This window comes from Hippopotamus amphibius, chromosome 3 (genome assembly GCF_030028045.1).
Source record: "Hippopotamus amphibius kiboko isolate mHipAmp2 chromosome 3, mHipAmp2.hap2, whole genome shotgun sequence".
Classification (NCBI taxonomy): Eukaryota; Metazoa; Chordata; class Mammalia; order Artiodactyla; family Hippopotamidae; genus Hippopotamus; species Hippopotamus amphibius.
Genome location: NC_080188.1, coordinates 131,988,045 through 132,011,625, shown reverse-complemented (window position 1 = coordinate 132,011,625; position 23,581 = coordinate 131,988,045). Strand labels below are relative to the sequence as shown.

Genomic DNA, 23,581 nt, shown 5'->3' with positions numbered 1-23,581 from the left:
CCTCGGGCCTGGGGCCAGTGCCCTGTCCTCTCTGGTCTCAGTTTCCTTCTCTGTAAAATAGGGATGTGGTGTCGCCTGCCTCACAGAGTCCTGGAGAAAGAGCGGAAGCCAAGGGCCATAGGTGGGCTCGAAGCCACTGTGCTCTGTGGGCCTTTCCCCACCTCCCTCTGAGCCACTTGCAATGCCCTTCCTCCTCCTCCACCCTTCCAGGCATCTAAGACCCAGCTGAAACGCTGCCTCCTCCACGCAGCCAGCCTCGGCTCCTCCTGAGCTGGGAGGACCAACCTCTTCTGCCAGGCCCGCGGGCTGGCATGGCACACGCTGGGCAGACTGCCAGCTCCTGGAGGTGGATGGGCGTCCCTCAGCATCCCCAGGTCCACCCCAGCCCTGACTCTGGGAGGAGGAGGGGCAAGGTGTGCGGGTGGGCTCAGCAGCCTCTGAGGGGGCGCGCAGGGTCTCTGCAGTCACAAGGTGATGGCTCTCCCCCCGCCCCACCCTGGCCTGGCCCGAGGGCTGTGACCCCAGGGTGAGGACCAGAGAGAGGGTTTGTGGGGCTGCCCGCTCTGCCCACTGAGATGGCAGACCCCCGCGAGTCATCTCCGGGGCTTCACACCTGCCCGATCCCACGCATCTCAGGTGGGACTTCTCGTCCCTGCCAGCTGGGATGTGTCCTCCCAGGAGTCATTGCTGTCCCCCGTCCCCAGCCTGTGGCCCTGGAACAGAGGCGTGCCTGCTGGCTCGGTCCCCAGGGCTCCCCAGCACCACGTAACAAATGGGGGAAACCGGGGCCATGGGGGGCGTGCAGCAGCCCAAGGGGGAGGGCAGGGAGGGCCCCAGGGCCTGGCTGTGCGCACACCTGTTGTTACAAGCATCCGTCCAGGTACGGCGTTGGCTCAGTTCCCAAACCCGGTGCCAGGTGGCTGCCCTGGGCCACAGGGGGCGCGCTGGAGGTACTGCCAGGGCTTGGAGGGTGCCGCTGGGCTGAGGGTGGGCGTGGGCTCGGGGGCCAGCCCCGAGGACCTGGACAGGGGCAGGTGGGCCTGTGGGTGGCCGGCCAGGAAAGGGACAGAAGGAAGCCTCCCTCTGAAGTCCCTGGGAACTTGGCTGTGGGGGCGGGGCAGGAGCAGGGGACGGTCCCTTGCAAAGAGAGTGGCCACGCGGAGCAAGCCCCCCTGCACGTGCTCCTGACAACATGCACAGACCCACACACCCTCCAGGCCCCTGCCCCAGCAGCCGGCAGGACCCCACACACACACACACGCACACACGCACACACGCACACGCGCACACGCACACACACACGCACACGCACACACACACACACGCACATGCACACACACAGATGCTGCTTCCCGCCATCCTCTCTCCCGAATCTAACGGGTCTGCCCGCTGATGGGCCCCTTGACCCTGGCTGGCCAGACTCAAAGAGGCTATGAGTCCCCTCAGGCCCCCTTGGGAGCGGGGAGCCTGCCCCCCTCACCCACAGCTTCGGCCCAGTCCCTCACCTTGGACGCCTGGGTGCAGGAGAAGGGCGGCAGCAGAGGGGACGTGGTCCGCTTAGGGCTGAGCACCAGAGGGCTTTGCTGGTGCCAACTGAATGCAGTTTAAGCAGATTAAAAGCGACCCTATGGGCCAGTGGGGGAATATCCCCCCCCCACACCTGCCCGTACTCCTCATCTAAGTCTGGCTTACTCTGGGCTACAGCCACGCGGCCGCCGGGACACCCAGCAGGAGGCTTCCGGCTGGCAGGACCAGATCCCAGGGCTGACCCCCTCCCCCTGCGGCACTCCCATGCCAAGCTCTGCCCCTTCCCAGGTGGTGGGGAGTTACTCGCCCGCCCCCTCTGGCCACCCAGGCCCACCTTGGGCCCGGCCAGTGTTAGGGACCATGGAGGGACAGTGAGAGGACCCTGGGCCCGTTCACTTCCAGAGGACATTTGGCCACCTGCTGGGTCACGCGGGCCTTGAGGACCTGGCTTTGTAGGGTGGGGGCCAAGCTGGCACAGTGCAAGGGGACTCTCGGTCCCCCAGGAGAAGCTCTGGGGCCAGAGGAGCCACCTGGCCACTGCTGTCAGCACGTGTCCACCTCGGATACATCGGTGATCTCCGTGTCCGGCTCTCCCACCCTGGGCAGTTCGTCCCAGGAGGCCTCTGGGGAGCCTGGGTTGGCAAACAGGCAAGGGATGCTGTCAGCTGCCTGCCGGGCTGGCCCGAGGGGACTGGGGGAAGCCAGGCCTGAAACCACAGCATCCGAGGGGCTTGGCTGCCTCGGGCCCACCCATGGCCCCACATGGCGGGTGGTGGGGGGGAGGTTGGGATGGTCCCTGCCCTGGCAGAGCTAGGTGTCTGGTGGGCGGTGCTGCCACGGGTCCGGGTGGTCTGGCTTTCAGAGCAGGTACTGCCTTGGGAGCCCAGGCGAGCCAGCAGCAGGGGGTACAGGGACTAAGTGGCCCAGCCCCCTGGGCAGGGTGTCAGGGCTGAAACCCAGAGCGCTGAGGTTCAGGCCAGGCTCCAGCCCCAGCCGCAAACCAGAGTGGGACAGAGCGGCCAGTGAGTGGTGGCCGACATGCACTGGGCACATGGAGGGTGGCACCCCGTCCCTGCCAGAGCCTCGAGAGGGTGCCTGGTGGCTCCTGGGCCCCGAGCAATGGCCGGACAGGGCGTGGCCCCCAGGAACACCTCATTGGGCTCAGCGCGGCTCAGCATAGGTTGGTGGCGGGGGGATGACCCACTGCAGGTGGGAGCTCGGGAGTGAGAAGCCCAGGTGGCCCAGGGAGAAGGGTGTGGGGCCCCGGCCTCGGGCACTGAGTGGGACCAGATCCTGACCCACCCAGAAGGCAAGAATGCTGGGGATGTGATGGATGGCTGCTGCCCGCGATGGGCAGGGAGGTCCTAAGGCTTGTGGAGGTGAGGTGGCGGCCAGGGTGCGTGTGCTCTGTGGACCCTGAGGCTCTCCCGCTGGGATGTGTCCTTCCAGGTGGTGGGAGGAGGAAGGAGCAGGAAAGACAGAGTGGAGAGGGTGAGGGGCAGTGGGAAAGAGGACGTGTGGGGACAGGACGGGATGAGGGGAGGAGATAGGACAGTGGTCAAGGGGAGGGAGAGGCTGGACGAGGCAGAGACGGGGATGCTCGAGGGGTCCCGGTCCCCGGCTGCAGATGAGGGAGGGGGTCCCTGGGGCTGGGAGGTGTGGGCACCAAGTATTGGAGGCGGGCACAGCACCAGCTACCACCTGCCCTGATTCTCCTGGGAAGGTGGGGGAGGGCAGGCAGGTAAGAGAAGGAAAGAAGGGGAGAAAAGGGAAGGGAAGGTGGAGAAAACCCAGTGAGGGGAGAGAAGGATGCAGAGGGGCCTGAGGGGGCATCCTATCCCTGGGCTGAGCCTGCCTGGATGGTGACCTGGGGGCTGCAGGGTTGGGTCCCCGGCTATGCCCTCTTGGGGTGGGGGAGCACCCAATGAGATGCTGCATCTCTGAGCCTTGGTTTCCTTGCCCATGGAGGGGTCACTTTGCCCCTTTAATGGGGTTGTTCCGGCCAAGCCCCCAGCTCTTGGTCGAGGCCTTGGGGACAGAGGACCAGGGTCTGGTAGGACATCCAGAAGCACAGTGCCCCGCAGGACCCTGGAGGCTGGCCCCATCCCCCATCTGTGTGGATAGGGAGGCTGAGGCTTGGGGAGGGTGGGGTCTTGCCCCCGCCCTGGGGGACAGGCAGTGGGGTCTGCAGAATCAGAAGACACACAGCCGGGGTGGCATGACAAAAAGTGACTAGGGCTGGTCCAGTGGCAAAGCCCCTGCACCCCCAAAGTGTTCAATCCTGAGGGGTCGGGATAGAGCACCTCGAAGGCGGGGCTGCGGTGGCAGAAATGATGTGGAGAAGTCAGGGAGAGGGTCTCGCTGCTCCATGCCCTTGGGGGCCCAGGGCTCCCTGGGAGGGCGGAGCCAGGAGCAGATGGACAGGTGGTCAGATGCCAGGCTGTGCCTCCCGCCCAGGTGGGCGGCCAAGTTTGAACAACGTGCAGACCCTGGGGCTTTGGCACCGACCGCGGGCAGAGCTGTGCGTGGGGCCTTGGGGAGTGGGAGGTGGACCCGGGGCACCGTGCAGGGGGAGGGGGGAGGGGTGGCAGAGGCTCCAGCCGGTGCCAGCCGCCGGTCGCGTGTCTTGGAGTGTGCCAAAGCCTGGCCTCGTGAGCGCTCTGAGGGCTGTGCCAGGCAGTCCCAGCTGGGCTCGGCAGCGTCCGGCTCTCCTGGAGGGCCGTCCGGCGCCAAGAGGAGACTGGGATGGGCCCGGGGGTGCGGCTGGGGCTGCCGCTCGGTGGGGGTGCCGTGTGGTCAGCCCTCGGGTTTCGTCCCCTGGGAGGTCGGCCCGGGCGATGCAGTGTGTAGGCGTGGGGTGGGCAGGGCGACTCACTGATGTGAGGGATGGGGCGGGGGCGCCCGGGGAGGTCTCCTGGGCTGCCTCGGCACTCGGCCCAGGCCCCTGCAGTGCTGTGGTCAGTGACTCGGAGGAGAAAGGAGAGCCCTGCATGCACGGAGCACAGGGCGAGCACGGGGAGGCGAGCACAGGGCCAGCTCTGGCCATGGCCACTCCAGCCACCCCAAGCCCAGGCAGGCAAGCTGGTCTGAGCAAATGGGGGCAAGATGTAGAAAAGCCAAGGAGAGGAGGCTGACCACGGAGCACATCACAAGAGGTAGGACATCCAGCCAGAGGGAGGTGACGTGCTGGGCGGTGGGACATTCAGCTCTGCTCTGCTCTGGACCCCACTCTGGGGACCCAGCCTTGAGGACCCAGGGGAAGCCTGAGGTAGAGGGGCTCAGGGGCCCCAGTGCCCACCTTCCAGCCTCAGCAGGGTCTTCAGGGCCTGAGGAGCTCTATGGGGCCGAGCTGTAAGAGTGGGTAGAGCCCCTATGAGGAGGGTGACAGACCCCCTTAGCAGAGCTGCTCGTCAGGACGTGGGCGCCCGGGTGGCAGTGCCTCCCATCTCGGCACCCTTCCCATCTGCCTGTTTGAGTGGATGGTGGGGGTCCGTCTGACCAGCTTGGACGGCTTTGGGACCAGTGGTGTGACGGTCAGGCCTGACCTGTGTTTGCCCCCCCCCCCCAGCATCGGCTCCTGGCCCCCCCAGGAGCTGCCACTGCGTCCCAGGTCTGGGGTGAAGGATGCAGCAGGAACCCAGGGGTCTGGCACTGCATGGTGGGAGCGGCTTTTGAGGGAGGGCTGGGGTCCCCTCCAAAGGGCAGGGAGGGGTCTTGCTCCTCTGGCATGGGCAGCTCTCACGGGGTGGGCAGCGGGCGGGCAGTGCCGGGGGACCGGGAAGCAGCTCCAGACGAGGGGGTTGGAGCAGGTCTGGGACTGGGCGGGTCTGGAGCAGGATGTGGGAGCCAGAATCCATGGGAACAGTGGCCCCTCCCACACCACTCTCTCCTAGAGGTGGGGGGAGGTGGGAGAACAGGGTGCGCCTGTATGGGAGGTGCCGCGACTGTGGGTCACCCAGGAGGGGGTGGGCTTCACCTCTGGCCTCGGGGGAGGATGCAAAGAGAGAGGAGGGGCCGTGGTGGGGGTCCCGGCTCTGTCTGCTGCGCCCCTGGGTCTCCGTGTCCTCTCGGCCATGATCCCCTAGGTGGCCCCCAGCAATTCGCTGCCCCTTCCTCTGTCCGAGGGCCTCCTCCCACCTTGGCCCCTTGGCCCTCCAGTCTGGGTGCAGGCACAGGGCAGCTCACCTGAGAGGACTTCTTGCCAGCTACACCCCCCCAAAGCAAAGCTTGGGATAGGGCTCCTCTTCTGGGGCCCTTGAGCCACACTGTGGGGTCAGCACTGGTGTTCCTGGTGGCCTCTAAGGTCTGTAAGGGCAGGGAGGAAACCTCATTGCTGGGTCCGAGCACCTGACAAAGTAAAGTGCTGGCAAAGGGAAGGAGGGGGAGGGGAGGAGGAGGAGGAGGAGGGGATGCGAAGCGGAGATGAAGGGCGATGAAGGGGGATGGAGGCACGGTGAGGACAGAGGTCATCTCAGGCCACCTGAGGGGAGCAGGCTGGGCTGTCTGGGAGGTTGTGGGGCAGTTCGCAGATGCTGGGGTGTCACCCGGGGGAGCCTGGCTGGGGAGGGAGGCTGCGGTGGTGACAGGTGGCTGTGGCTCCCCTGCCTCCCCTTCCCTGACACACCTCAGGCTCTGCAGCGTCCCCTCCCGCCCTCCCTTCAGCTGTAAAGTGGGGAGCAGGGTCTGGAGCTGGCAGGCGTGGCCCCCAGGGCCGGGGGCGGGGGGGTGAAGGCCCAGGGGATACCGAGGGTGGGGCAGGGACTTGGCCAGAGGGATCCTTGGTGGCTGGAGGGCGGCGGCAGAGGCGGCCTCTCCCTAGTTTGCCCCAGGGTTGGCTGGAAAATCATGAAGAAGGGGGTCCTTGCCTTTGGGGGCTCTGGGCAGGGCAGCGAGGGGTCCCCCCAACAAGAGGACCCCACGTGCTGCCCCACTATGGGTAGATGCAGGGGTGCCGGGCAGGGAGGCCACAGTGATACAGAGGCTCGGGGGAGCTGTGAGAAGGGCGGTGGGTGCCCCAGGGGCAGGAGGCTGTGCTGGTGTGGGGGGTTCATCCCCAGGCTGCTCTGGCCTCTTCCCTGAGGCCACCTGCCCAGGTCACAGAGCCCTCTGCTCCCAGGGGCTGGGGAGCTGCTGCGGTCCTGGGGCGGGCAGGCTGCTCTGGACTCATCTCTGGGCCGCCCTAGGGTGCTGTGGCCTCAGGGCAGGGCGAGGGGAGCCACTGCAGAGCTGGCCTCTCTCCTGCCAGCTCTGGGCTCCCAGAGGCCGTGGCTGGGCCCCCTTCCCCGGGCTCCGGGCCGGGTGCCCTGGAGACACAGCGGCCCCAGCCTGCGCCCTTTGGGGGTACCATCCTCCTTGTGGTTGTGGGAAAGCCAGCTTTGCAAGCAGGTGTCCCCTCATCCAGGGAGGCTTCCCAGATGTCACTTGCCCACGGGGCCACGAGGGACATGGTGCGGGGTGTGGGCCGGGCCCAGGGACTTCAGTCTCCTTCTTGGGGACACAGGTCTGCCGGCAGTGCCAGCCGTGGAGAAGTGGGAGCTGGGCCCGCCTGGTTGGGGGGGCATCTCAGTTCTCAGCCTGCCGAGTGAGGTCAGCACCCCTTTTTACAGCTGGGGAGCTTGAGGCTGGGCCTGGGGTCTCACTCCAGGGACAAGGTCCAGAGAGACAGGGTAGAGCCACAGCCTGGCTGGCCCTGCCTCTCTCCTCCCTGGAGGGGCCAGGCTGCTTCCCAGGCCCTGCAGCTGCCCCTCCCCCGGCGGCCTGGGCCCTCCCTCCTCCCGGTGACTGACAGCCAGCCCTCCCCCCTCCCGCCCCGTCCCTGTGGGGGTCCCCGAGGGTGGCAATGGGCTCCCTGCACTCAGGTCTCCTCCAGTCGCCCTGCTTTTCCTTGCTCGAAACCTTCGGTCTCCCCCGCAGACCCACAGCTTAGCCTTTACACCCAATCTTCCCAGGTCCTGATGTCACCCGGGGACCCCTGAGTCCTGACCCACGGTGCTGGGAGTGACAGCCGTGGGGGGGGGGGTCAGGAAGAGCGGGCACCCCCGCACGCCAACAGCAGGAGACCTGAGGCCCCCAGTGGAGGCTGCTGCTACAGGAGGCACCTCAGTCATAAGTCCTGCGCCCCCTCCCCTGGACAGCAGACCCTGGAGAAGACCTTCGGGGTGGGGAGGGGCCACAGAGAGGGCGGCAGGAGGCGGCCTCTGGCCTAGAGCCTCTAGGGGCTTACTGCCCCCAGCCTTTCCCTCTCCTGGTCCCCACGGCTCCCTTAGGGGTTATTCATCCCCAGGTGGGCCAGGGCCCCTCCCTACCTGCTGACCCTCCCTACTGACTGTCTCCCCAAGGTCCCCACACACCCCGTGCATCCAAGCTCAACTCTGTGACACCACCCCCCCCAGGCTGGCCCCCTCCCAGGTTTCTGCCTCTCCCCTCCTGGGGAGCTCCGGAGGCCTGTCTCTTTGCCCCTGCAGCACCTGGCCTGTGGCTCCCCCTCCTAACCCGTGGTGTCTCCCTTTCCCCACGTTGCTCTGACCGCACCTGTTCTGGTGCCGGCTTGCCCAGGGCTGCCCACAGGGGACACAGGGCACCGCCCAGAGCCACTGCTCCCTGGTCCCGGCTGCTCTGAGCTCTCCCACCCATTGGCTCGGCCTCTGCTCTTGCCCTCAGCCTCTGGGGTCCAACCCCAGACCCCTGCTCGTATTTCAGGCCCAAGTTCAAGTTCGATTCCTGAGCTTCCCTGGACAGTGGGGCGGGGCTTGCCCTGTGGTGTGTCTCCCTGGCCTAAGAGATGGGGGCACAGACACACCCAGGAAGATGCTGCTGAAAGCAGGCGGGCGGGAGGGGTGCTGGACCAGCGCCAGGGCCGTCGAGAGGGCAGGGGGGCCTGGTTCCCAGCAGCTGCCGCTCCCGAGCCCACACCCCCCGCCCCGGGCGGCCGCCCGCACCCTCTGCCACCCCATCCACCACCCACCTGCTCGCTTGGGGCTGTCTCTCTGCTCCCGGCTCGGCCCTCACAGCCGCCTCTCTGCACGGATGAGTGACAGCCAAGCACCCTGGCACCCCGGTGGACCCCTCCCTGGGCTGCCTGGGTGGGACCTGCATGGCACACTGGTGAGGGGCACCCCTCGCGTTGTGGGGTACGGGCGCTGCTCAGCCACTGCTGCCCTCCGTGAGCGCCCCGCGGGGCCCGACCTCTGTGCTCAGGGGCTGCTTAGGGTGGTTGGGGGAGGGCGCTGTCCCCCAGCCCCAGAAGCCAGGCTGAGCGGCCTTTCTGGGACCCCAATCCCCCACACTCTGTCCCTTCACCCGTGGGCTCTGTGGTCACTCGAGGTTCTGGCAGCTCAGCACGTGTCCACCTCGGCGTACAAACTCCAGGGAGGGGAGCGGACACCTTGGTAGTTACGGGGGGATGGGGCCCCTGCTGTGGCTGGGTGGCCAGCCCAGGTCCTCAGGCCTCTGGGCCGGCTCCCGCCTGTGGTGTCCAGGGGGCAGTGGCCAGGAGGGTGCCCTGCGGGTCTAAAGGGGAAGCTCCCCATGTCAGGCCTGGTCCGGCCTGGCCGTCCTCCCTTGGGCCCCGGCCCCCCAGCCGAGCCCCAAGCTCTTCAGAGGGCTCTGAGCCAGGCTCTCGGCGCTGGGAGGCTGGCGGGGCGGCCACAAGCTGCCTGCAGGGGGCAGAGTCGAGACAGGACTGAGCCTGGATGCGCCTTCTGCAGCCGCGCGGCAGGGGAGGAGGGAGGTTGGGACCGCTGAGAGGGCCCGACCAGGCCAGGACGGGCACCACTGAAGCCCCGGCGGAGACTGGGGGGCTGCGGAGGAGGGAGAGGAGGGACCTGTAGGTGGTGGGCGTGGCCAGCAGGGGCAGCCCCTGGACCTGGGGACCCCCATGGAGCCAGAGCCGGCCCCTGGAGGTCTGCGCATGCTCATGTCCCTGCTGGGGTGAGGCCCCACGGTGGAGCATGACACGGGGGGCGGGGGCGGGGGCGGGCAGAGCCCCACTCCGCAGCCCCTGGGGCTGAACCCTGGGCGCGCCCAGAGCCAGAGCAGACGCAGGAAAGAGATAATTGCGTTTGTGCAGGAACACCAAATCCCTCGCAGCTGCGCACGGGCTGCGCCAGGGCCACAAGGCGGGCCGGCCGACGCCAGCATCCTGACAGTTCCGCCGAGCGTGCCAAGGGGTCTGGGCCGCCGGCCGGGGGCGCCTTTCCCAGGCCAGAGGCCCCCACCCCACCCCAGGAGAGCCGCCCCCCTCTCAGTTCCCAGAACGAAACCCAGCTGTGGAACAGTGAGGGGGTGAGGTCATGGGAGGGGCCAGGAGGGGCCGCATTACTCACATCCTGGGGCGGGCGGGCGGGAAGGGAGGAGGCCGGGAGGAAAGGGGCTGAGTCGGCTCCGTCCTTGGGCCGCAGGGTCAGGGGCTGGGGGCCAGCGCAGCCTCTGCCGGTGCGGGGCTTTGGGGAGGCCCCTGGAGACCCCTACCCTGCACCCCCGTTCGGCCCCCCTAAGCTCGCTGCCCCTGAGGGCTCGCGGGTCACATGCAGATGGCAGGGCATGGGGGTGACCCTCCGAGGGGCCGGCTCCTCAGGAGTAATGTTCTCAGAAAACATGCCTTGGCCTCTGGCCAGGGCCGTTGGCATGACGACAGCAGGAAAACAGTAAACAGTGTGTGGGGCCCCCGGAGGGGCCTGGGGGCCTGGGCCTGCCACCTTGCCCTCACCTTGTTCCCGTGCCTGAGTCTGCGAGCACGTGGACATCCGTGCACACACCTGTGTGCACATGTGTGCCTGGTGGAGGGAGTTGGGACCCATGCGTGGACAGTGGGTGTGTGTGCCTAGGCGGGCCTGAGTGTCAGGCTCAGGAGAAAGTGTGGACATACACATGTGCGTTCCTGCCACGTGTGCGTGTGTGTGTGCGTGCACGCTAGGCAGGCCCGCTGTGCGTTGTGGGCCTAGGATGGGGGTTGATTGCATGCCTGCGTGGGGCTTTGGTGGCCGGGACACAGTGCCCTACCAATGGGGTGAGCGGATTGTGTGGCCTCTGCGTTCAGCTGTGCCCATGAAGGGTCCCTGGGGCTTGGGGAGGGGTCTGGGGAGCAGGAGCTATAGTCCTGAGAGAGTCCCCACCTGGCCCACCCACCCCTCACCTGGGCCCATCACATCCCACCTCGGCCCATGGGCACACCCCATCTGGGCCTATACACACCCTATCTGGGCCCATCACGCCCCACCTGGCCCATCACGCCCCACCTGGGTCCATGCACACACACCCAGGACCACACATGGACCAAAAAATCCCAAATGCCCAGCACACCCTTGGGCGTGTGCAGCTGGGCATGGCAGAGAAGGGGCACCATGCTGGCCTCACCCCTCTGAGGAACCCCCCGGGTGCCCCCAGGCTGCCCCGGGAGAGGGCTGTGGGCACCTTCTTTCCCCCCACCCTGCAGCCCTGCTAGGCTCCCACCATCCATCTGGAAGGGATGTGGGTGGTCATGGTGGGGAGGCGCCCCGGACCCCAGATCCTCAACATCCCCGAGATCACCCCAGGCTCCTCCTCCCCAGACAGGATGCAGCCACCCAGCCCCCAGCCCCCAGCCCCCAGCCAACGGCCCGGAGCCGGAGGCTGATGGGAGCCAGGTGTGGGGGGTGAAGGGGCTCCCTGGGGCCCGGTGGGAGGTGGGAGTCGAAGGCACTTCTGAGGAGTGGAGGTGGGCGGATTGGGGGTGCCGAGGGCTGAGCAGGCGGCTTGGTTTGCGTGGCTGGGGTCCCACATGGCTGCTGCGGGGGGAGCGGGCCCCGAGCTGGGGCTGTGCAGGGGCCTGGCTTTTGTCTGGGAGGCTCCGGGGAGACCTGGGGGAGATTAGATCATGCGCTGGCAGGGCCGCCGGGACCACAGAGCCGGCCCACCCTGGCCAGGGGACGGGGGCCCTGACGGAGTGGGGTCAGGCGGGGGACACGGCAGGATGGGGCTGAGACCCCAGCTTGGGGCACTGAGCACAATAGAATAGAGACTCCGGACCCCCCCCTCAGGCTCCGGGGAAGCTGGGACAGGCAGGCCATGCCAGCCGGCTGAGGCCTGTGGTGCCCACTGGACGCCGACAGCCTGAGATGTGTTGGGCCCAGCCAGGGTGACCAGGTCCAGACCCCGTCTCAGGCCGATCTTGTGTAGCCCCGAGTGAGGGACCCCGGGAAGTGTGGGAGTCAGCTCTCCTGTGCCCGACTCTGCGTGGGCCTCAGTTTCCCCATTGACAGCATGGCCCAGAGAGACTCCACATGGGGTCTGGGAGTGGGGGTGGTGTTGGGTGAGCTGGGGGATCAGGCTCCGGCTGAAGGTGGCCCCTTCTGGGGTCCTCTGGCAGGGCCACCAGTTCCCAATATGCTGTGCTCTCAGAGGGCAGGAAGGATCACCCCCGCTGGGGTGGTCGAGGTAGGAGCATGGCCGCCTTGCTGGGCAGCCTCTGGCCTGACCCCAGCCCAGGCCACCAGTGCCCACTGGCCGAGGCTACACTCACTTGACTCAGGTAGAATGAGTGACCCTAGCTGTCCGGCGGCCACAGCGAGCTCTGTACACCTCAGCCGGCTCTTCCTGTGCCCTCCTGGCCCTGCCTGGGGCCAAAGCTACACTGGCCAGTATCCTGGCTCTGATGAGGGCCAGGGAGCCAGGCTGCAGGAAGAAGATGGAGGGTTCGGTCCCATCCTTGGGTTTCTCCAGGCCTGTCTGACACTGGGGCACTCTCATCACCAGGAGGCACGTGGACCTCCAGAGGCCAACAGAGCCCTGGGACCTTCCCTGGCCTGAGGGCACCTTTCCGACCACCTCTCATGCTCTCTGCTTTAAAGGTGGGGAAACTGAGGCCTAGGGAGGCCTGGCTGGGGCCTGCTGGGATGGGGGAAGTGGGGTGCGGGCCCTGGTGTTGACTATTTCTCCGTGTCTCCCAGGCTCACCACTCAGTGGAGTGTGGAAGATGAGGAGGAGGCCGCCCGGGAGCGGCGCCAGCGGGAGAGGGACCGGCAGCTCCAGGCCCAGGACGAGGACGAAGGGGGCCAGTCCCCGGAGCGGCCAGAGCAGGAAAAGCTGTAAGCCAACCCTGCAGCTCGCCAGTCCTGCACCCCTGGGCAGAGGGGCCGCTGGGGGTCAGGCCCTGGGCTGGAGGCCCCCGAGCAGATGAGATGAGGAGGGAGGGGCCCAGCCTGGGAGCCCCGGTAGGGGTGGGGGTGTCCTTAGAATGAGGGTCGTCCAGCACCACGTGCCAGTGGAGCCTGTTGGACACCTGGCTGGGGACCCGGGCAGCCGCCCCCGCCCGGCCAGCCTCCCGGGGTCCTGACTCAGGCCCCGGTCGCCCTGCACGGTCCCCCTTACTTGGACCGACTCTGAGCGCAGCTGTGGGGCCCCGGCCCCCGAGCCCCCTGCCCGAGTCCTTGCTGCCTGTGACTCACTGAGTCCACGTCCAACTTGGCGGCCGAGGGCCAGCACGTTCCCTCTCGGGGCCCAGGAGGCCGCTGTGGCTGGGCTGGGCTGTTTTTCCAATAATGGCTCCCCTCCTCCCGGCTCTGTTTTGTTCCATTTTCTCCGAGTCAGCAGCTCTGGGTGGAGTGGGGGTGCTGTGGCGGTCAAGGCCCCTCGGGCCAGGTCCCCGGCCTAAGCAGGAAGGGGCCGGGGGCAGGCAGGGGCCGCCAGGGGCAGGCAGGGGCTGCCGGGGCCAGGACCACAGGCCTGCATGGGGGGCAGGGTGCGGGACTCACCCTGCTGCCCGGGCAAGGAGCCTGGGGGCCAGAACCCTGCGGCTCAACTGGGACAGCGGGGGAGACTGTCGCCCACACTCGGGACCCTGGGTGCAGGGGGGAGGTGCAGCCCAGCCCTTGGGGAGCCCCAGACTGAGGGGGGAGGCACAGCCCTGTTCTTGGGGAGCCCTAGACTGGGGGGAGAGACACAGCCCTGTTCTTGGGGAGCCCTAGATTGGGAGGGAGGCACAGCCCAGCCCTTGGGGAGCCCTAGACTGGGGGGAAGGCACAGCCCTGTTCTTGGGGAGCCCTAGACTGGGAGGGGAGGCACAGCCCTGTTCTTGGGGAGCCCTAGACTGAAGGGGGAGGCACAGCCCTGTTCTTGGGGAGCCCTAGACTGAGAGGGGAGGCACAGCCCTGTTCTTAGACTGAGGGGGGAGGCACAGCCCTGTTCTTGGGAAGCCCTGGCTGATAGGGTATGGCCCCATCTTGGCCTCAGGTAGCTCCCGTATGTGGGGAGATGCAATCCTGCCCTCAGGGCTTGTCTGACAACGGGGAGACTTAGCCCAGCTGTGGGGTGCTGCCCCTGTGCGGATGAGGTCTCCTGTACTTGGTGCCCAGGGTCTGAGAAAGGGACGCAGAGTGGACAGGGGCGTCAGCCCTCTGCCCCACATCTGGCCCAGCCCTGAGAGCCTGCCTGCTCTTTCAGTCTCAGCCTGAAGCCCTCGGAGGCCACTGAACTGGATGAAGATGAGGGTTTCGGTGACTGGTCCCAGAAGCCAGAGCAGCGGCGGCAGCCCTGGGGGGCTGGGGAGACCACGGACGGCGGGGACCCCCCTCGGGACGAGAGTCCAGAGGGGGAGCAGGAGGAGGACAGGCAAGTGGGGGTCAAAGCATGGAGGCAGGGGGCTCTCTCCTAGCCCCTAACCTGTGTCTGAGCAAGGTCCTCTGCTCCCCTCCCCAGCAGCCCCCCAAAAGGCCCCCGTGGCTGCGAGGGGAGAAGGAGGAAGAGTGCGAGACGGCAGGGCGGCGGCGGCGGGGGTGCTGGTGCCGCGGGAGGGGCGGGAGGAATCTCATTCCTGGGCTCCCCGGGGCCCCCGGGCCCCATCCAGACCAGCTGCGGCCGGCCTCTTGCTCCATCAGCACATCTGCAGCCCGCTGACGTCAGGGAGGCCCTGCGCCCCCGCCGCGCCCCTTCCTCCCTCGGGGCAGCGAGCTCCATTCCCACGGAGGGGAGCAGGTATTTCCAGATGTGCAGCCATGCGTCGGCCTGGGGGGACAGGCTTTCCAGATGTGCAGGCGCTCTGAACCAGGGCGGGCAGGGGGAGGGGGCCCCTGGATGGGGGCTGCTCCCGTAGCCTCCCCCTCACCCTACCTCAGGGGTCTGAGCTGCTCTGGGCACCCCGCAAGCTGGGCTCCAGGCCCCCCACTGTGGTCAGGGGCCTGGCTCTTCTCAGGAGCTCCAGCCTTGGGGCCCTGTGGCCACGAGTGTCACCAGGCCCCCTCTGAGCCACCTCCCGTCCCCTCCAAGACCTCTAAGCAGCCCCGAGCTCTCGCTAAGACCCCTCCGGTCACTCAGCCACCCCTTCCCATCCTGCAAGCGGGGCCCCCACGCCCAGAGACAGTTGCCTGGCCAGGGCCCTGGTCCTGGCATGGTCCTCTGCCCATGGCCGCCCTCCAGGCCTCAGTTTCCCCGTCTGTCTCTGGGAGTCAGAGCACACTCTGCGTATCTGAGCTGGGCCCGGGTTGTGTGTGGCGGGGGATGCAGGATGGCCCATCCACTGGCGCTGGGGTGGCCACAGCCCTGCCGGCCCTGTTCCCTTCATCCCCAGCCGGCCGCCCAACAGCAGGGGGCACTATAGCTCTTCCGTGGACCCTCCTGCTCCCGCCAGGCTACCCTGCCCCCCCCGCACCTGCCTGGCCGCGGTAGCCGCAGCTGAATGGGCCCTCTGTGAGCCTGCTGCTGGCTCGGACCCCGGCCCACCTTGGGTGGTGGGTCTGGGTCTTGGCTGGCATGAACACCAAGGGGCCTGAAATCATGGAAAATGCGAGAATTTCCTATCTTCTCCTCCAGGTTCAGTCCCGCTCAAATGCAGAGCCGCGCAGGCTGCCAGCGGCTGGCCTCCCCTCCCCGCAAGCCAGCCCGGTCAGCCCGGGACCTCTGGGCTGCAGTCCTAGCTGTGACCCCAGCCATTGCCTTGTCCCCCCATTGCCCAGCCCCCAGACCACCCTCACACCCCATCTTGCTCCCTCCCACTCGACGCCCAGGCCCACTTGCCCCCACACAGCAGGGCAGGGGGCAGGGGGTCCCCAGGGGACCAGCCAGCCTAGGCCAACACTTACAAGCAAAACATGGGCCCGGGCCAGTTCTGAGGGGCTGACCTCCGTGTGTGGGTGGCCCTCTGTCAAGAGAGGCCTGCCCAGCAGGGATGGGGCAGTGCGCGCTGGTGGCCAAGTGGCCCCGGGGACAGAGGGCTGGCTCTGAGGTCCTTGGGCTCACTTCCCGAGAGAGGCTGGGGTCTCAAGATTCCTGGGTGCTCAACTGGTCTGACCGCCCCATCTTACAGATGGGGAGACTGAGGCTTGGAAATGGGAAGGGACTTTAAGCCATCAGTCAAATGACCCTCGATCGATTGGCTCGCCTCCCCACCCCCACAGGCCCCCCCAGCACGCCTGCGGGAACCAGGATGCCGAAGACCAGGTGAGACCAGCCGGGGTCTGTCTGGAGGAGCTGCGTCTGAGCCCCGACTCGGAGCCCCAGGAGGGGCTGGGACCAGAGGACACAGAGCCCAAAGGCCCCGAGGGGCCCGTCCAGGGCAGCCCAGGGCCGGCAGAGACCGAGGAGGCCGATGCGCAGGTGCCGGCGGTTCCCCGCAGGGTCTGGGCACACCCAGCCCCTGGGCTGGTCCCCATGCTACCTGCGTGCTCTGTGGGTCTTGTGGGGACTGGCCTAGAGGGAGCCAGCACCCCCACCGGTAGACTGTAGACCCTGCATTCGCAGAGGGTGGTGGGGTTGGTGACCCTGCCTGGTGGAACAGCACTTTCCAGGACTCACCAGCTCCTGCTGCAGAGAATTCCAGGACCAGGGGCATGCCAGGGCGGGAAAGGACCTGAGGCCCAGGGAGGGGTGAAGCGGGGGGGGGGGTGTGCAAAGGGGGAGATCGTCCAGACCCTGTAACCTCGGCTGTTCTATTCCCAGCACCAGAGATGCCAGCAGCCCAGGACCCCCAGCCCCTTGGTCCTGGAGGGGACAGAACCGGGCTCACCCCCGCTGAGCCCCAGCACCAAAGTAGGTTAAGCCCCAAAGCCTTGTCCTCTGTCCCAGACTCATGACAAATGGCAGCCCCAGAGAGGCAGCCCCGGGGCAGCCCCAGCACACAGAGCATGGCCTGCGCCTTCTCTGCCACGCCAGCTCTCAGCAGAGCCTGGGACGTGCACAAGCCGGTGGGGGGAGCAGCTGGGGGGGTGGGGGGTGGCCTGGGGGCCCCGCTCCGCTTCGGAGGCTTAGTCCCCACCTGCCCCCCACAGCTCAGTGACAGAACCGAGTCCCTGCACCGCTCCATTCAGAAGAGGTATGTCTGGCTGCTTCCCCAGGCAGGACTTGGGGATCTCCAAGGGAGGGGGCCCAGCAGGTGGAGATCTGGGGGCCCGGGAGAGCTCTGGTGGGAGCCCAGGGTAGGGTGTAGAAGCTGCGTGAGAGGGCCTGGGCCACGATCCTTCTCCTCTCCTCCAGTAACAGCGTGAAGAAGTCCCAGCCAGCCCTGCCCATCTCCAAGATCGATGAGCGGCTGGAGCAGTACACCCAGGCCATCGAGGTGGGTGCAGACCCCTCAGCTTCTGCTGGATCCCTCCGCCACTGACACACCCATTCCTCCATCCAACCCATGTCCCTCCATCCAACCAGCTCCTGTCCATTCACCTACACTCTTCCATCCGACCAACACCCCTTTATCCTACCAACCCACTCCATCCAACCAAGATCCCTCTGTTGATCCTACACCCCCCTATTCAACTAACACCCTTTTAGTTAACTAATACTCTTCCATCCAATCTACACCCCTCCATCCAATCAAAACCTCCATCCAACCAATGACCCTCCAGCCAACCAATACCCCTCTATCTAACCAACACCCCTTCATCCAACCAATATCTCTCCATTGATCCGACACCCGTCTATCCAATTAACACCCTCTTATTCAACTAACACTCTTCCATCCAATCTACACTCCTCCATCCAATCAATGCTACTCCATCCAGTCAACACCCCTCCATCCAACCAACACCCCTCCATGCAACCAACACCCCTCCATTCAACCAATGTCTTTCCATTCAATCACTATCCTTCCATCCAACCAATACTTTTGTTTGAGCAATGTTCCTCTGTGCAAGCAACACCACTCGCTTCAACCAACATACCTCCACACAACCAATGCTCTTTCATCCCATTAACTCCCCTCCATCCAACCATCACTCCATCCAACCAACACCCTTCCATCCAACCCCAGATCCCACGCAGGCAGCCCCACCGCATCACCTGTGCTCTGCAGAACAAGGGGGTGTTCCACGAGTACACTGAGTGGAGGAAGGCACGTTTTTCCAGAGTGCCTTGTTCCAGCCCTGTGTTGGAAAAGCAGTCCTGGTGGGGGACAACCACACAGAGGACGTCATCTGCGTGCTGAAGCAACCCACACATGCCCTCTGATGTGTTCCACGTGGCTGTCCAGTAAAGTGGTCCTGGGCTCTGTCTCCTCTGCAGACCGCCGGCCGGAACCCCAAGCTCGCCCGCCAGCCATCCATCGAGCTGCCCAGCATGGCCGTGGCGAGCACCAAGAGCCTCTGGGAGACGGGAGAGGTGCAGGCTCACTCCACTGCCAAGGCCCCCTCCTGCAAGGTAGGCCCCCATCCTGTGGCCAGGCTGGGCTCCCTAGGGAGGTGTGAGACTGTCCGGGCTGAAGAGTGGGCAGAGGGCACTGTGGCGGATGGGGTCGCCAGGCGGGCCCCTGTGGAGGGCTGGGTGGGAAGGCTGCTGGGCCAGGTGAAGGTGGACGCTGTCGCCTTCCCTCCCTGGCCGCTTCTCCTGGCCTCTCAGCCAAGGAGGCAGGTGGGCGGCCCAGGGGCCCTGGCCCTGGAAGGCCAGGCAGGAGAAGTAACCAGGGCTCCGAGCCCCAGGCCAGGCTCTGCCCCTGTGACGTGGCCTCCTTCTGCCTCCAGGACATCGTGGCTGGAGACATGACCAAGAGGAGCCTCTGGGAGCAGAAAGGAGGCCCCAAGGCTTCATCAACGGTTAAGGTAGAGCCGGAACCTGGTTGATGCGCGAGGGCGGGTCCAGCGGCTGAGAGGCAAGAGGGGCTGCCCTCAGCACACCTGGGAGGGCCTCCAAGAGGCGGCGCCATCTCCCTCTGCAGCTCTCACCTTTGCTCTCCACCTCCTTCCCCCTGACAGAGCACCCCATCTGGGAAGAGGTACAAGTTCGTGGCCACTGGACACGGGAAGTATGAGAAAGTGCTCGTGGACGAGGGCTCGGTGCCCTAGGCCACCCTTCTTGGTGAGTCTGGGGCGGTGGCCAGAGCATGCTGTGTCACGTGTGAAATTTGCTGCTCTGGGCATGTGGCGGCAGGACTGCAAGGTGGCCTGTGAGGGCGGAGTGCCCGGCCTCAGAGCTGGCCAGAGCCCGCCTCCGCTGGTCCCCCAGCCCGCAGACTTACGCCCCCTCCCATCCGCATCCTCCCCTGGTTCCTGCCCTGCTCCCGTGCCCCACGGGGAAGCTCAGACTCCCTCCTGGGAGGAGGACGTGATGTCCCAGCTGGGCTCCTCGGGCAGGGGAGCCCGTCCCGGCCGCCTCAGGGCGACTGCGGCAGGAAGGGGACAGTACAGCATCCCATGAGCTCAGTCCCCACCCACCTGTTGGAGGGCTGAGGGTCCCAAAGAGGCCAGAACCTTGGTCTCGCCCTCCTGCCCCAACGAGGAGCTGCTCCCGTTTCCACCACCCAGCCCGTCACCTGGTGAAGAATCAGAAAGGTGACCCGCTGCCATGGTTACACACACTTTTATTAGTGGCCTGGGTCCCAGGACCCCTTCACAGCACCCGTCACGTCCCCCCACCGAGTACTTCCTCCCTCCCGAGTCCTGCTCCCGGAGCTGTGGCCGGGGCTTCCCCCAGCACCTCCGTGTCCCTCTCGCATCACAGCTGCCCTGTCAGGGCCCCAGCGCTTGTCCTGAGTCAGACCCCAGCTGAGTGCAGACTGGGGGCCCCCACAGCTGCATGAGGCCTGGGGGCCCCGTCACCACCCCGTCAGGGCCACGGCTCCCCCTCACGCAAGTGGCCAGGCTGTCCTCCGACCCCACCCTCTCACTCTCATCCGCGAGTGCCCCTCAAGCTCTGCCTCAGGTCGGGGAGCAGAAGTGGCCAGGCAGGGGCAGGGGTGCGGGGCAGCTCCTGCCCGGGCCTAGGCCTGGCTCCCCACACCGCTCAGGGCTCCGTCCTCGGGAAGCACAGCGGTCATGGCTAATGCGGCTAACAGAGCCCACGGTGCGCGGGACCCAATCGCCCTGGCCACTGCCATGCCCCACAATGACATAAATCAGCCCCCCAACCTGTCTCGGCAGATGGGAGGGGCCCCAGAATCCTCTCCATCCCATCAAGCATCAAGCTCCTCAGCCAGAGCCTCCAGGGCTCCGCCGGGCCTGCTCCCTGCCTGCAGCCTCTCTGCCCCGGGCAGCCCTCTCAGGCCCCGCTGGTGACCACCTCCTGCACCGCCTGTCCCCAGCTCTGTGCAGACCCTCAGGTGGGCCCTGCCCTGCGAGGTCACTCATACAACCCCGGCCTCAGAGCAGACCCGTGTACTGTCTGTCTCCCCAGAGTTTCACCCCACAACCCCCACCCTCCCCCCCAGTGCAGACCCCTCTCTGCCCCTCCACACCATCCAAACCCACCTCCTCCTTGACCCCACCTGCTCCCAGCAGTGTCGCACCTCCCACCACGGTCCTGCGTGCTCCCCTCCACCCCACCTCTCCTCCTGACCGCCAGCCCTGCCACGCTTCCCTTGTCCACGGCTGCGGCTTCCCAGCTGGACCCTCAGCCCCTCTTCTGTCCACCCCACGGTCCTGGGGCCCCCCCGGCCATTCACTGGAGCCTCCATCCAGCTGCTGTCCGGTTGAAGTTCTTGGGCTGGGGGCTCAGGACCAGGACGGGGTGGCCCATGGGAGGGGGCCGGGCAGCCGCCTCCTGAAGCTTCCGGGCGTTGAAGCGAGGCCGGCAAAGGAAGGGCAGGCGGCTGAGGCTGGCCAGGTTGCGAGCTCCATCCCGGGGCACCGCCTCGCCACCACGGGACTCGGCCACTGACATGCGGTACAGCACCGCGTCCCATATCCTGGAGGCCCGGGAGGCAGGTGGCCGGGGGGCCAGGTCCGTGGGGGGCCGGGGGGCTGGGTCGGTGGGCGGCTGGGGGGCCGGGTCGGTGGGGGCCATCCTCCCCGGATCCGTGTGCCCTGGGCTCGGCTCCAGCCCCGAGAAGGGGGACTCCTCCGTTTCCTCCAGCAGCTGCTTCTTGAGGTGCGTCCAGCCACTGAGCCGGGGCTTGGTTACAACTTTGGGGATAGGGTGGGGGCCTGATGGTGGGGCAGGGGACAAGGCCCCATGGGGGCTGGAGACTCGCCCGGCCTCAGCAGCAGGGCCAGCCGTGGGGGGCTCCTCCAGGTGCCCAGCTTCGGGGGTGACAGAGGCCGGCCTATAGGGTGAGGGTCCTGGCGAGTGGTAAGTGGGGGCAATGGGTACCACCACCCGGGTGCTAGCCTCTCTGGGCACCGAGGCCTGGAAGCCGGGCGCTGGCCTGGGCACAGGGAGCACCTCAGGCCTGGGGCTGGCAGCCTGGGTCCCAGCAGGCAGTGGGCAGATGTGGGCCACGGGGATCAGGGGCTGAGGCTCGGGAGGGCAGGGGGCTGTGTCTTGGTCCTGGTCACTGGGCCCGTCGTCCGGGGCTGTCTGGTGGGGCTCAGGGGTCTCGGCCTGCGGGGATGGTGCCATCCGGATGTGCACCTGGCTGACATGGGTGCTCCTTGCCGTGGGGGCCAAGACCTGGGTGAAGCCGCTGGGGGACCAGGCGGGGTGGGGGGCTGGGGCCACGAGCCGGGGCCCCGGGGCCTGGAAGTGCGAAGCCAGGCTCCTGCGCTGGGTGAGGCTGAAGGAGAACGTGGACCTCTGTAGGGCAGACGCCACATGGTGCATGACGCGGGTGTGGGGGGAGCGGGGCAGGAGGGCCACCGCCGGCGGGGCCTCCAGGGGGTGCGGGGCCGGCGTCTCCTGGTCGTGGCTGGCCTCGCTCACGGGGGACAGGGAGGTGCGGAAAGTGCCGGGCGGGCCAGGGGGCGCGCCCCTGCTCATACTCTTCCGGGCTGCCTTCCTCAGGAGCTTCTGCAGACGCAGGTTGTCTTTCCCAGGCTTGGGCAGCAGGGGCGGTGGGGGTCCGGGGGGCGCTGGGGGGCGTGGGCCAGCCATCTCAGGGGCCATGGGGGCGGCCGAGAGGAGCATCGCCGCACCCTAGGGTGGGAAGGAGGGTCGGCCATGAGCCTGGCCCTCCTCCCTGCAGGCCCCCTCCCAGTGTAGGAGGACCCAGGCGCAGAGGGGCGGCAGCTGGCCCATCAGAAGCTCTGCTCCCTGCGCACGTGGCCCTGGCCAAGCGCTCCGGGCACGAACGTTTGCATCCGGAGCATCTGTGGGGCGGCCCCACCATTGCCCCGGTTTAGAAACAAACCCACGAGGCCTGGGTGCTTGGCAGGGGATGAGGGCTGGGACCCGGCTCCGCGAGACCCACAGGCGGGCGCCTCGCAGGAGGCACGTGCTGGGCTGGCCGCCCGCGAGGGCAGGAAGAGCTCCCGCCCACAAACGTGAGGGCCGCCTTGCCGTCGCCGGCCTGACCACAGGCGCGTCTGCTGTGAGCCAGCGGCGAGGTGGCGGCCAGGGTCTCAGCAGATCTGTGGCTGCATCATCAGAGGTAGACGGGAGGTGGGAGCTGCGTTCGCTGGGCTGCGCTTCATGGGATGTTCCCGCAGACGTCCCGGCGGGGTGGTTCCTGCCAAGCCGCCCACCCTGCTTTCTGGGCACCACGTGCTCGCAAGGACGTTGACAAATGGTGCCTGGGCTGAGCGGGGCCGCCGTCCTGGGAGAGGAGGGAGGCCTGGGGGCTGCTGTGGGACCGGCTCTGTGGGCCCAGGGAGGGGCCCGAGGGCTCTGCCAGGGCTCGCTTTCTGCTGCTGCCCACCTCAGGGGAGCCGGGACCCCAGGTATCGCCTGGGGGGCTGTCAGGCCAGCAGGCAAACAGGCGGCCAGCCGCGTCCCTCCACCCTGAGTCCCAAGCAGGGCCCAGGGCACTGGAGCGCAGTGTCAGGAAGCAAGCTTCCAGGCCGGAGCTGGACTCCGGGCTCACGGCTGCCATGGGGAGGCTGCTCCTGGGGGGCGGCGGGGGTGTGGGCAGGCCAGGCACCACCAGCGAGAGGCTACGGGCCTGGACAAGCAGCCTGACGCTCCCCCGCCCGTGTTGCAGCTTTCCTGACCGGCTCGGCTGCCCGCCGGCACCTCCTGGCTCCAAATGCATGCACCAGGGAGGGGCCGGCAGCCCCCCACCCCACCCCTGCCCTGCCGAAGACGCTGCTTCTCAAGGTCCGCCTGGCCACCCGCACCCCCCAACGTCCTCCACCTCTCGCTCCTGGACCCTCCAGCCTCTCCCCCTGACCCCCGGCTCTGCCCTCACCGTCCGGAGGGAAGAAACTCTGGCTGTTGATTGGCAAAGGGACCACCTCCTGAGAAGCCACCAGCTCCCAGGGAAGGCGCAGCCGGTGCAGAGGGAGGCCATGTGCAGGGACCTCCGTGACAAGAGCCACCAACACCTGCACCGCACTGCCCCCCTCCCCTGCTTGGAACCCCTCCACTTTGTGCAGTAAACCTCCCATGTGTCTCCACGTGCTGGCTCTCTGGGGCTCACTGACGGGGGCGGGGCAGGAAGCAGGGCCCTTTGGAAAGGCCATCCACCCTGCACACTGTGGGGCCAAGGCCTCTGACCTTCAGATTTGGACACTCTGTCCTGTCCACTGGTCTTCTGTGTGTTAGGCTCTGGGGTGTGAGGGGTATGGTGGCCAAAGTCAGGGTGCATGTGACGGGTGGGGGCTCAGTCATCCTCCTCCAGAGTACCTGTGGTGCTTGCCCCTTGACTGGCCCCTTATAAACTCTATAGCCCCTGAAACAGGATGCACTTCTGCTCTGGACCCCTAGACTGTGCACCCTTTGAGGACAAGACCCACCTTGGGGTCATCCCCATCCCAGCAACCAGGAGGTGCTCAGTGAAGATTTGGTG

General features: G+C 67.0%; 2 protein-coding genes across 5 annotated transcripts in view; one reads left to right on the top strand and one right to left on the bottom strand.

Annotated features, from left to right (window-relative positions):
• The window catches only part of LSP1 (lymphocyte specific protein 1), a 37,039-nt gene extending 13,854 nt beyond the window's left edge, over positions 1-23,185 (top strand). For 2 of the 4 annotated variants that reach the window (XM_057729893.1, XM_057729894.1), the window contains exons 2-11: positions 12,453-12,590; positions 13,945-14,112; positions 15,894-16,092; positions 16,435-16,524; positions 16,764-16,807; positions 16,969-17,050; positions 17,992-18,126; positions 18,447-18,524; positions 18,678-18,780; positions 22,775-23,185. In XM_057729893.1, coding sequence (XP_057585876.1) covers positions 12,453-12,590; positions 13,945-14,112; positions 15,894-16,092; positions 16,435-16,524; positions 16,764-16,807; positions 16,969-17,050; positions 17,992-18,126; positions 18,447-18,524; positions 18,678-18,767 — 1,024 coding nt within the window. In that variant the 3' untranslated portion in view covers positions 18,768-18,780; positions 22,775-23,185. Of the gene's footprint in view, positions 1-8,509; positions 8,632-12,452; positions 12,591-13,944; positions 14,113-15,893; positions 16,093-16,434; positions 16,525-16,763; positions 16,808-16,968; positions 17,051-17,991; positions 18,127-18,446; positions 18,525-18,677; positions 18,781-22,774 lie in introns of those variants that run through there. The other 2 variants (XM_057729895.1, XM_057729896.1) reach the window with 2 other exon arrangements.
• PRR33 (proline rich 33) lies at positions 20,359-21,762 on the bottom strand. Its single transcript, XM_057729892.1, has one exon. The coding sequence runs from the start codon at positions 21,760-21,762 to the stop codon at positions 20,359-20,361; it is 1,404 nt and encodes a 467-aa protein (XP_057585875.1).
• Positions 23,186-23,581: the final 396 nt, after the last annotated feature.